Source organism: Parasteatoda tepidariorum, chromosome 9 (assembly GCF_043381705.1).
Source record: "Parasteatoda tepidariorum isolate YZ-2023 chromosome 9, CAS_Ptep_4.0, whole genome shotgun sequence".
In the NCBI taxonomy this organism is placed as follows: domain Eukaryota; kingdom Metazoa; phylum Arthropoda; class Arachnida; order Araneae; family Theridiidae; genus Parasteatoda; species Parasteatoda tepidariorum.
The window spans coordinates 67196777-67209808 of record NC_092212.1 but is presented as its reverse complement, the minus strand read 5'-3'; the positions used below and the strand labels follow the sequence as shown (position 1 = coordinate 67209808).

Genomic DNA, 13032 nt, shown 5'->3' with positions numbered 1-13032 from the left:
GCAACACTATTTTTGAATAAATGGCAATAATTTATAATTAATTCCTTAACTTCTCATTATTTGGTCTTAAAACTTCTAATAATTTGGTCTAATTATTATAATATAATACCCGATATGACAAATATTCTATATTTATATAATATATCGTCTAATTTATCCAATCGTCGGAATTTATATTATATATCGTTTAATTTAAAAATTGATACACGAACCTAAACAAGTATAAACCGGTTTCAGTCGCGTAAAAATATAAAGCTGAATAGTATCACCTGATAATTAAGATTTTACATAGAATATTATAGTACGTCTAATAATTTTGTCTAATTATTATAATATACTAATATAATACCCGATATGACAAATATTCTATATTTATATAATATATCCTCTAATTTATCCTATCATGGCTCAGGGGATAAAGCGTTCGTCTTCCATTGAGATGAACAGGGTTCGAATCCCAGCGATGGTCGAGACGAATTCCGCATCCGACTTTCACCAGCCACAGTGGTAGACGGATCATGGGTTAGAGTGCCCTTGCCGTCAGGCCAACCGTGAGAAGTCATCGTAATCTTCCTCTTCATGTAACGCAAATGCGGGTTAGTTCCACCAAAAGTTCTCCACGAAGGTAAATTTCTCCTAATACTTGATCCAGGAGTTCCTTTGTCTTCTGGATTGGGTTCAAGATTACAAGGCTACGGAGTTGGACATTAGTAGTGGTAGATCCAAAAACCGGGTCGGCTATTCAACGACGGTTATAAAATAAAGTAAAATATTTTATCCCATCGTCTAATTTATATTATATATCGTGTAATTTAAACTACTGATGCACGAACGTAAACAAGTGCAAACCGGTTTCAGTCGCGTAAAAATATAAAGCTGAATAGTATCACCTGATAATTAAGAATTTACATCGAATCTTTCAGTGCATCTAATAGTGTGACCATGGACTGTAATATTTATGTTGCTAATTATGTCAATTAATTGTCGATTTATTCTTTTTAGGAATCTCCAGATTCTCCTGCCGCAGACAACTTGAAATCAAATGGCTCAGCCACAACGACTGTTCAAATCCCGGTGAATGGCCAACAGAAGTCAACAACAGAAGAACCTACTGACAAAAGCTTCAGCAATGTTTTCGACAAATCATCGTCTGAGAAAAAGCCCAAGAAGAACGCGATCCTTCGAATATTTGGTGAAAATCTTATCACTGTGGCCACACTGCTGGGTGTGGTGGCCGGTATTGCCCTTGGATTCGGGTTGAAGAAAGTAAAAACATGGACGGAACGGGAAGTGATGTATGTAAACTTCCCTGGAGAACTCTTTTTAAATATGTTGAAATGCCTCATACTTCCTCTTATCACATCAAGTTTAATATCTGCCATTGGAAATCTAGACACCAGGTTGACAGGTATGTTCTCTAAACGGGGAGGTTTTCGTATCGTGATCTGTGGCAGAATAGTCGCCAAGTTTTGGCTACTTCCGGGCAAAGCAAGAAACTNAAAAAAAAAAAAAAAAAAAAAAAAAAAAAAAAAAAAAAAAAAAAAACACAGAAAGGAACTAACTCCAAAGGTATAGCTCGTAACCACCAAACATCAACATGTTTTTTTTTTCTTTTTTTTTTAAAGAGAAATTTGCAAATTGAAAATCCATTTGGCATCTTGGCGATTGTAGTTGGCGCGACGGATCACGATACGGAAATCTTCCCCTCTGAACAAACTACAGTGGCACTCAAAAGTATTCGTACACTTAAATTACCAACTTCAAAAGTGAATAAAAATTGAAATTGCGTAAAAATTAATTGAAATTTTCAAAAAATCTTAATGTTTTTCAAGTTGTTGCATGAATGATTTGAATTTTTAAGAGGAAATTTTTAAACTTGGTCATAAAGAGCTCCTCGATAGAGTGAGAATTTGAATCTCACCACTAAACCTCGTGCTTCAAAAGTATTCGTACATCCACATTTCAAGTTGTAAAATAATAAAATTAAGACAATTTGTGCGCCAAATATCGTTAGTGGGATTATATTTGACGAGATTTTATATTATTCTTACTTTTACCGCTTTATCTATTTCATTCTTATGTTTACTAGCTTTGAAACTCGCATTTTTTGTTGTCAATCATACAGCTTTAAATTGAGATGGCTCGGAGGGGAAAAGAAACTTCTCTCGCTGAAAGAAAACTGATAATGAAACTACATAATAACTGTAACTCTTTAAGAAAGATATCACTTGCTATTGGAAGACCCCGATCTACAGTGCAGAGTGTTATAGATCGACATTACCAACGCAGTACTGTTGAAAATATTCCACGAAGTGGAAGCCCAAAAATTCTCAGCATTACGCACAGACGCTTACTCGTAAGATTGATTAAGAAAAATCCAAAATTGAGTGCCCCGGCAGTAAAAGTCCTCAAACAGGGAATTTCGATCTCGGTAAGTACTATACGCCGCACTTTTAACGAATTAGGATTCCATGGTCGAGTATCTCGAAAAAAGCTTTTTGTGTCGGAAGTTAATAGAAAGTGTAGTATTATTATTAATCGATTCTTGAATCGATTAATGAGATGATTATAAATATTTTATTATATGTTGGATGGCAACAGNCATTGTAAATGTTATAGATTTGGATATTTCTCCACTCGAAAATGATAATTAAAAGATGCGAACAATTGTGAATTGTAAGCATTGTTAATAAAGTTTGTCTTACAGAAACAATATGATTTCACTAAAAATCAATTTCTACCCCTCCCTGTTTTCATTTCCACATGACGAAGTTTCACTTCTTCCGCGCGGAGAGACTCCACGCACTATTTTTTTTTTTTTTTTAAGTTTTTACTGCCACCCACCAAATTTTTTTGTTGGACTTTTTGCCCTGGACCAAAAAAGTTTGCCCTTATATTAGCATATTATAATAATTACACCAAATTATTATAGACGCACGGTAGTTTTTTAATAATGACATGTTTTGCACGAGTTTATAGGCAATACTTTTATATTTAAACATACATCTAATGGGTTGTTATTGAGGAGATTTTTATATACTTCCTATTTGTATTTATTTTTAACGTATTGCATTACAATGTTAACCAATTAATACACGGACGTAAACAAGTGCAAACCGGTTTCAGTCACTTAAAAACAATAAAGTTGTATGGTATCACCCCATAGTTAAGACTTTATATCGAATATTATAGTGCGTCTAATAATTTGGCCATGGACTGTAATATTTATGTGGCTAATTATGTCAATTAATTGTCGATTTATTCTTTTTTAGGAATCTCCAGATTCTCCTGCCGCTGACAACTTGAAATCAAATGGCTCAGCCACGACGACGGTTCAAATACCGGTGAATGGCCAACAAAAGTCAACAACAGAAGAACCTTCTGACAAAAGCTTCAGCAATGTTTTCGATAAATCATCGTCTGAGAAAAAGCCCAAGAAGAACGCGATCCTTCGAATATTTGGTGAAAATCTTATTACGGTGGCCACACTGTTGGGTGTGGTGGCCGGTATTGCCCTTGGATTCGGGTTGAAAAAAGTAAAAACATGGACGGAACGGGAAGTGATGTATGTAAACTTCCCTGGAGAACTCTTTTTAAATATGTTGAAATGTCTGATACTTCCTCTTATCACGTCAAGTTTAATATCTGCAATTGGAAATCTAGACACCAGGTTGACAGGTATGTTCCCTAAACGGGGAGATTTTCCTATCGTGATCTGTGGCAGAATAATCGCCAAATTTTGGCTACTTCCGGGCAAAGCGAGAAACTAAAAAAAAAAAAAGAAACAAACAAACAAATTACAGAAAGGAACTAACTCCAAATGTATAGCTCGTAACCACCAAACATCTACATATTTTTTTTTTTAGAAAAATTTGCAAATTTAAAATCCATTTGGCATCTTGGCGATTGTAGTTGGCGCGACAGATCACGATACGGAAGTATCCCCCTCTGAACAAACTATGTAGAATAAATATCTTTTCATTAGCTTGAAGCCAGCTGTTAAAATTTGGAATAAATTTTTTCTTCTTCATTAGGATTCCATTAAAATTAAATTAGTCCCGCTGTGGACTGTTCGTTAAGGCACGGTTTCCAACAGATCACCGAAGTCAAGCGGCTGCGGTCAGTGAACGGGTGGGTGACAACTTGGATCAGTCTGCGTAGGGACCGAGGGTGTGCGGTATTGGTCCTCGTTAAACTGTTCTACCGTAAAGTGCTTGACTTCGCGTGCAGGTCGTCGGACTACCAAAGCGGGGATGGCATCCCCTCTGCAGAGGATCAAAATTGTGATGGCATGTCTTCGGATCATCCTCAGGGATGTTTCCCAGATCGTCGCCAATAACCCATTGTGCAGCTTTAGTACGACGTAAATGAACTATAACATAAAATTAAATTGCACGGAGTTGAGGAAACAGGAGTAATGAATTAAAACGAGTATCTTTGTACTCATCTTTGTTTGTTTCTACTTTATACCGGTTTGGCGATCAGTACACAAAGCTCGTCACTGAATCATTAAATTACTATGCAATTAATAGCTATGAACGACCTCCAGTATAAAACGATACTGGAGGCAGTGAGTTCGAACCAAGAAGTCGAGCAGACATCTGCAAGAAGCATGTAAAAATCCGTCATAGTTGAAATTCATTGGTGTCGAAGTTAGGAAAGAGGTGTACCAGCTCAGACTTTGTACACGTTATCTGATAGGAGTCAAAATTAGACGACCATAGATTTTAAGAGACAGAGCCCTCTAAAACGAGGCAATGTTGGGTGATGTGTGATCAAATGCTACTAGTTGTAATAATAACAAATATTACAAATAGGGTCATAGTGGCTCAGGAGTTAAGACACTCGCCACCCAATGAAGTGGCCCCGGGTTTGAATCTCAGCAATGGCTGATCGACACAAATTACGCCCCGAACAATGACCACTATGCTGACGTAAAATATCCTCATTGGTAGACAGATCGTTGGTCATTAAAGTCCTTTTGCCATCAGGCTAACCATGGGAGGTTTTGAGGTTGCCCTCTCCGTGTAACGCAAATACTGATTAGTTCCCACAAAAAGGTTCTCCTCGAAGACAATTTTAACCCAATACTTGATGCAGGAGTTCCCTTGTCTTCTGGAACGGGTTCAAAATTACAAGGAGTTGAACATTGGTAGCCGTAAACTCAAAATTGGGTCGACTCTACAACGACGGTGATGAAATATTTTTAATATTATTTTTTTATTATAAAATTATTAATAAAAATTATTAAAAAATATTTATTAATAAAATTATTTTTTTGATTGGTGTCTTTATTCTTTTGATAAAATGAAAACTGGTTTTCTTTTTATTTAAGGAAAAATTGGATTCAGAGCAGTAGCCTATTACATAGCAACCACCATTATGGCCATAATTTTGGGCATCATTCTAGTCGTTACGATTCGGCCTGGTGTGGGTGGTATTGGAGCTGACACCGGTGAGAAGAAAAACACTAAACCTCAGTTAACAGAAGACACGCTAATGGACCTTATCAGGTAACTATACCAGAGTTTTTGTGACTCATCCTCCTGGTGTAGGAAAACCTACACCAGGTCCAAAAGACCCCGTCGCCTGAGAACTACGACAATTTCCTCTGACTCACCAGCAATACATAAAAAAAATATTGTTTGGTAAAAAAATAATTTTTAAAAAGGTAAAAACTTTTTATAAAAATATTTAAAATCACTAAAAAAAATTTTGATGCACTGGGAAAAGAAAAATTTATAAAAATTTAACCAGGTGAGAAAAATCGAAACAAAGTAAATATTTGTAATAGTGATTAGAATTTAACCTATATACACAGATTATTTTACCAGCGTTTAAGTATTACGTGAACAGTTAATTCATTTTTCTTAAAAATGGAATCTGAATAAATAGACACTGTTTTTAAGGAACGACGGCTTATATTTACAAAAGGACAACGAGGGCGCAGTTATAGGCATCAAAAGACAAGCAGGGTGGGCCGCCTATCTAAAGCCGCTTAGGTAGAACACTGACTGTACTATTTGTACCATTGAGTTGATTGGATAAATCTGGTGAATAATTTCACATCGATACATCGCCAAGGCACAAAATGTAATTTCATGGTTGTTAAATTTTTTCAAATATATCCTACCTTAGCAATACCTCATAGGAAAGAGAAGGTCTCAGCACGAGTTACCATAAGCAAGAAATTTGATCCCTTTGTAGTCCAAACATAATGACATCTTTCGTATTTTTCACCCACTGCGCAGTTTATATTCGTTACGTCGTACTACTAAATTGATCCACGCTGAGGCCTTCTCTCTTCTAGGAGGTGTTGGCCTTACTCGTAAAAGGATGTGAACTTCTACCCTTCAAGTTTACCCCATTTACTGATTAATATTATTTAGTTTCTTGCGTACACCCAACATAATGAATAAATCATAATACATGAAATAAAAACGCGACTAACTTTTTAAAATTTTTAAATAAGTTAATTAAAAGGAATTTCCTAAGCAGAAATGGAATGTATATTGCATATAATAGTAATTCTGTTAAAAAGAAAAAAACAGAAAGTATCCCCTTCCTTCTCATTCCCGTGATATTGACGGGCTGGAGTGTTCAGTAGTAACGCGCCAATAAGAATAAAACTAATTCATTTCTTTTGCCCGTAAAACATTTTATTTCTCATTTTACACACCTGGTGGCAGTATCAGGATATTTTTAAGGGAATTGTAGATAGTTAGTTTATTTTAAACTAGATGTCAGCACTAATCAAATACGTGTATTTGGCAAAATAGTCACTTTTATGACCGATTTCTTGAAAATCAACCGATCGTTAAGGGAGTATAGATAATCATGCTAGGTAATATTGTAAATTAAATGAGGATAATAATTTTTGTTTTTAACTCCCCTCAAAAAGATATCCAGTTTTATGAAAATTAATTCTGAGATAGTTATGCTGGATATTATAATGTCTTTTAAATGAGGGTGTACATTTTATTTTATAATCCTCTAGCAAGAAATTTTGCAGTTTTATAAAAGATACAGAGTAAATAATTCTGCGAAATATTATTAAATATCTGTTTTTTTGAATGAAAATTTCATTTTATAACCCACCTCGTAAATAAGACCTAAACTAATGGCAGTTTAAACTGATTTCTCTCCTTATAGTCTAGGAACGAAAAAAAAAGTACGTAGTTTATCACATAATAGAAATTAAAATTTTGAAACTATGCTGAAAATTAAAAAAAATATTTTTCCATGTGGCTTTATAAAATTTATCTCTAAGAAACTTAAGTTCTTTGTTCAACACATTTTGTTAGATTTTCAATCAATACGTATTTTTCAAGTGCTTTAATTTTTTAACGATGAAAACATATTTATAAATAAACGAAGTGAAAGAGCATAGCCCAAAGCAGTTTTGTGCTTTGTGATGAGCGTTTTTCACACAAAATAAAAAGAGAGTTACAGAAAAGTGGTAGAGTGCTACAAACAAATTGCAACAACGAAAAAGGGGTTTGACCAATAGGGTTACGAGGGCCGGGATAGCCTGGTCGGTAGGGCGCTGGGCCCATATCCAAGAGGTCGTGGGTTCGATCCTCGCCGGCCGAAGACTCCCCGTGTAGTAAATGGTGACTGATGCACGTTAAATCTGTCGAGTCTCAAAGTCCTCCATGTTCCCACAACAAATCAATACCTCTGGGGGTACTGATCCANTATTTCATTAATTGTCCATTGTCACCAGAATATTACAATTACTGTCTCCAGTTCCATTTGAATGCGCGTTAGTGAATTTGGGGTTTCCAAATTCTCGTTTAAAGTACCAATGAGAACATTAATGCTTCCTGTATTAATCATTTCATCGATTCATTTCCTCAAGATTTCAGAATAAATTCTATTCTGGTGTTCCATCCATTTCTACTAACCCTCAAGAGTACATTAAATAAGTTAAGAAATTCGATCTTTCTTTAAAGAGACGGTGTTAAACTACTTTTAAAATATTCAGTTGATTTACTTTGATGCCTAACCAGTCAACTGAAGTAGAGAAAGGATAGAAATTATCTTAAAAATTAAAGTATATAGCACAAGAATGTTTTGGGACAATATTTCAGAAAATCCAGCTTTAAAATAATTGCTGCATAGAAAAATGCTTCCATTGTTGCTTAAAAATAATATGAATGGAAGAGTGATCTTAGTTAACTGATGTTCTATAAAATTCATCAACTGAATAGTAATTTATAACTCAAAATATAATTTTAAATAGTTAGAAACGAAGCCGAAGAATCTGGGAGAGCTGATAACACAGTTTTAAATCAAACGGGGAAAATATAGTAAATTTACCGTTCTGCTTGTGAATGATATTTCTGGTATAAAAGAAATAATTCAAGTTTATAAAGCCGAAATATATGGATTTGATTGCTTTTCCTTTCATATCAAAAGTGTTTATCAGAATTTCCTGTTTTCAAAATTATAGTTTCTTTTTCCACACATTAAATAAAAAAAATTATTTCTGTAAACTAATTTTAACAAATAAATGGTTTTTATGTCAAGTTCTAAGGTATCATAATAAAATTATCAAATTTTTTCACACGTTATGAAAATATATTTTGCTGTTAATTTTATTAAAATTATTACGATCTTTTTGATGTATTTAAGGAACCATACATATATATATATATATATATAATTTTGTTTTTTCAAAGAGCAGAAATGAAGCATTCCTTTGTTTTCATCTTTAGGATCTATTTGTTTTTTATTTTTTTGTTCCTTTTTGTAAATATGTTAATAAGTTTTAGTTGTAATACAACAGACATTAAATTTGTTTTTAATTTTTTTCAGCACGAATTATCTAATGTTCATTTTCCATTGCAGTTTTCTACTGTGCTGAAAACGCCGGAAGGATTTAATCAAACTGGCAACGAAACATCAGATACAGGTACTTTAATTTCATTACAAATTTTCAGATGTTTATTCAAGATTGGTTCTGTGTAATGTTATCAAAAATGAAATCTTTTTAAAGAATATTTCACGATTTTATCTTACTTATGTTCATCATTTGTATCCGAAAAGTTTCTATAAGAATTAATTTGCAATCACAATTGGAAAATATTATGTATTTTAATTTATTTTTAATAAAAAATCTATCGGTATTTAAATAATAGCTATTAATAATTGTTACTCATATTTTTTTTTATTTTCTAAATTAATAGCTATCGTGGATGTAAAATTAGGTTGAGCCCCAAAAACACAAGAGCAAAATTATGTCTTGAGTTCTGGATGATTACAAATGCTACTAAGATCATCGTCAAAAATTAAACAACGCTCACAATTTAAATTATTAGATTACCTAGAAAGTAATTTCAATTTTTTAATAAGGAATAAAACAAAATTTTTTCTACGAAAAAAAAATAAATAAAAATATAAAAAACGAATTTTTATCTGTCAAATATCTTCCATTGGGGAGGGATAGACTGAAAATGAGAATCCAGCCAACCAAAGACTCCTTGTGTAGTAAATGGTGATTGGTGCACGTTAAATTTGTCGGGTCACAAAATCCTCCATTTTCCCATATCAGCTTATGCCTCTGCGAGTACTGAATTGGAGATTGATCGTTCTCTGGTTGAGGTCAAAATTACGATCTGTGGATGAATGACTGGGTCTGGCCGATAAAACGGGTGAGACGTATGGGAGTGGCAGAAATCGAATTCTTGGCTATAGATGGCGCCACTGAAAAACAAGAACAATCACGCTCCCACTGCCTTAATGACCGACCACAACAACAACGACAAATATCTTCCATTCTGTTCGATGATCTTTTGTTATCTTTCTGGTAACTTCAAGATTCTGAGCTCAGAAAACTTCTGGTCCTTATCAGCAATGCACTCAACCTACGGCAATTTTAAGGTAACATTTAAAAAACATTTAAAAAATTTTACATTAACATTTAAAAAATTTTGCGAACATCGAAATAAACGATAATTTGATGGTGCAAGGTGGGGACTGTATGAGGAATATGCCATTGCTGCTCAACAAAACTTTAATAATTCTGTGCTTACTTACTGAAGATGTGTAAGGACTCGCAAAAGCGTGTTGGAACAAGATTCACTTACAAAATTTCCTTTTTTCTAACCTTGTACTATCAAATCAATATTTATTTCGAAGTTTACAAAACTTTTTAAATGGTAAAAATTTTAGTAAAAAAATGATGGCCTTAAAAATAGGATAAGTTGAGCTTTTTGCTAATAAGGACTAGAATTTCTATGAGCTCGGAATCATGAACTTATCAGAAAGTTGGCAAATGGTCAAAACTGATTAAACTTTTTTTCTTGTATGGAAAATAAATTGAGTTTCATTTCTGTACTAAACCGAAATTACTTTCTTTCTTGTCAACCCAATATTACTATTCTTTTTAAATATGAGTAATTTTATTTTACAAACTAAAGGTACCTTAATTAGTTTATATCAAATAATGTATGAAGGCTAACATAATGAAACCAAAATCATAAACAGCATGTAACGCGACTCCAACTTAAATTGATCTACAGAGTACATGGCGTAAATATTTCTGCTCTAAACATAAGTTGTTCTGTATGATCTTAGACCTGTGAGTGACGTACGCCATAGTTTTAGCCGCTTTCTTGTTTAAAGGATTAACTTATAGTCTTTGGATATAGAATAGGCATCTCTAGGTTATGCAATTACCCCACTCTCCAAACTTTTTCACTCTCTGTTATCATAGTTACGGTAAATCGTACTTTTTTCCAAATTTGAAACCCTGAGCTGTGATTGCTCAGAGGATAGAGCGTTCGCCTTCCAATGAGGTGAACCGCATTCGAATCCCACCGATGGTTGGTCGATACGAATTCCTCATCCGGCTTGCACCGACAGCCGTGCTGACGCGAAATATCCTCAGTGGTAGACGGATCATGGGTTAGAAACCCCTTGCCATCAGAGTAACTGTGGGAGGTTCTCGTGGTTTTCCTTTCCATGTAAAGCAAATGAGGGTTTGCTTCATCACAAAGTCCTCCACGAAGGCAAATTTATAACAATATTTGGTCCAGGAGTTCCCTTGTCTTCTGGATTGGGTTCAAAATTACAAGGCTACAGAGTTGAACATTAGTAGTCGTAAACCCAAAAATTGGGTCGACTGTTCAACAACGGTTGTAAAATAATAAAAAATAAAAAATACCTTTTAGATATAGAATTTGGCCCCTGAAGGTTACGCAATTACTCCCCTCTCCACACTTTTACCCTCTCCGTTACCATAGTTACTGCGAATCTTGCTTTTTTTTCAAATTTAAACCTTTATTATATACTTATCTTACTAACATTTTCATTATTTGTAGTGGATTATAGAACTTGGAAATGGCAAGGAAAAATGGGTGGTGGAACCAACATTCTTGGCCTGGTTGTATTTTCTGTTGTTCTCGGTATAACACTGGGTGACATGAAGCAAAAGGGAAAACCCCTTTTAAACGTCTTTACCTGTTTGAGTGATGCTATTATGAAAATAACTCGAATAGTCATTTGGTAAGTGTTCAGTTTCACTCCTTAAAAAAAAACTTTAAAAGTAAAGGTAATGGATGAAACCAAATATCTGTTTCGGTTTTACTACCAGCAATAAAATTTTTAAAAAAATACTTACTTACACCTAATAGGTCTTCTTAATCTTTTGCAGCTTTCTCACAATACCACTTAAATCGAAGTTTTAGTTGCACTGATGAAAAAATATTTAGTCCTTATTTGAATTGATTTTTATGAACGAGAATCATTCCAGTAATTAAAGCGGAAAAAAAAGAGGTTTTGGGAAATATTATACCCCAGATATTTTTTGACAAAAAGCTTTGTTATATTAATATTACTTGAACAGTACTTCTCTCTCCTGTGTAAAGCGTCCCGCCTTCCTTTAGAGTGATTCGTGGGAGGTGAGTGCAACAGAAATTCTTCTAGGCGAGCATTATTTCCAATGTATTTTTTCACGCTGAATTAAATAAGACCAACCAGGACTTGAATGGAAAAATTGTTCATGTGTTATCAAAGTCTCAAGTACACGAAGTACAAATTTGTACTTGTACCAATTTACGCATCTAAGACATTTTTATGTATAAAAAGTACTGCATTTGATTTGATTAGCATGAACTTTTTACTTTGCTATTTTGGGATTATCTGAACATGCACGGTACATTTTTCGATGAAATTTTTTATGCTGAGTTGAGTGAGATAAAATTAGAGTTGATGGGATTAATAGTTTTTAAGTTATAAGGGATTTCTTCATAATAAGATCAATTCAGATGTTGTACTACCAAAAACACAATTTCAACTTTTGAAATATTATCCTTGATTCTCGTGCGATTAATCGAGTAAAAGTACGCAGGAAATAATACACCACTTATCTATTTAGCTTATCTATTGTACTTTTTGAAATCAAAACCCTTATACCTTCCTAAATATTTATCTTATCAATTTCTGCCTCCGATTTGCATTCGATTCAACAACAAAAATTGCCTCGAAAAATGTATTTTACATGTTCAGATAGTCTCAGGATAACAATATGTATATGTTACGGGCAATGTAATTATTTAGGTCAGTATTCATAATGCTTAGTTATTATGAATAATGACCATTTTGAATTACTTTACGATAATTTCTCACATTGACCGGTCATTATAAATACCGCTATTATTTCTTTGGGCACTTTGATTAATTGACAGCAATGGGACAACCACATGCGTGTGGTATAATTCTGGCTGGCCAATGTTCACCGGTGAATGTTGACAATCAAATTAGTCGCTTTGGTGAATGTCCGAAATATTTATTACATCCAATTTGATACTAATTTATTCGTAGATATAATTACATTTATTCTATATTTTAATGCTCACTGACGATAGATTAGAACAAACATCAGTGTTTGGAGTATCGGGCAAATATATACCGGGCAATGGCACTTGACTTTAAAAAAATATCAGTGTAGGGTATATCGGGCAAATGTATACCGGCAGTGGCACTTGACCTTAAAAAAACATCAGTGTAGGATATACCGGGCAATGG

General features: G+C 33.9%; 1 protein-coding gene across 1 annotated transcript in view; it reads left to right on the top strand.

Moving 5' to 3' along the window:
- The window catches only part of LOC107447706 (Excitatory amino acid transporter 1), a 76598-nt gene that overhangs the window by 49192 nt on the left and 14374 nt on the right, over positions 1-13032 (top strand). The window contains exons 2-6 of the mRNA XM_071185846.1: positions 1003-1408; positions 5336-5513; positions 7153-7171; positions 8821-8917; positions 11328-11511. Of these exons, the coding sequence (XP_071041947.1) occupies positions 1003-1408; positions 5336-5513; positions 7153-7171; positions 8821-8917; positions 11328-11511 (884 nt within the window). The remainder of the gene's footprint in view (positions 1-1002; positions 1409-5335; positions 5514-7152; positions 7172-8820; positions 8918-11327; positions 11512-13032) is intronic.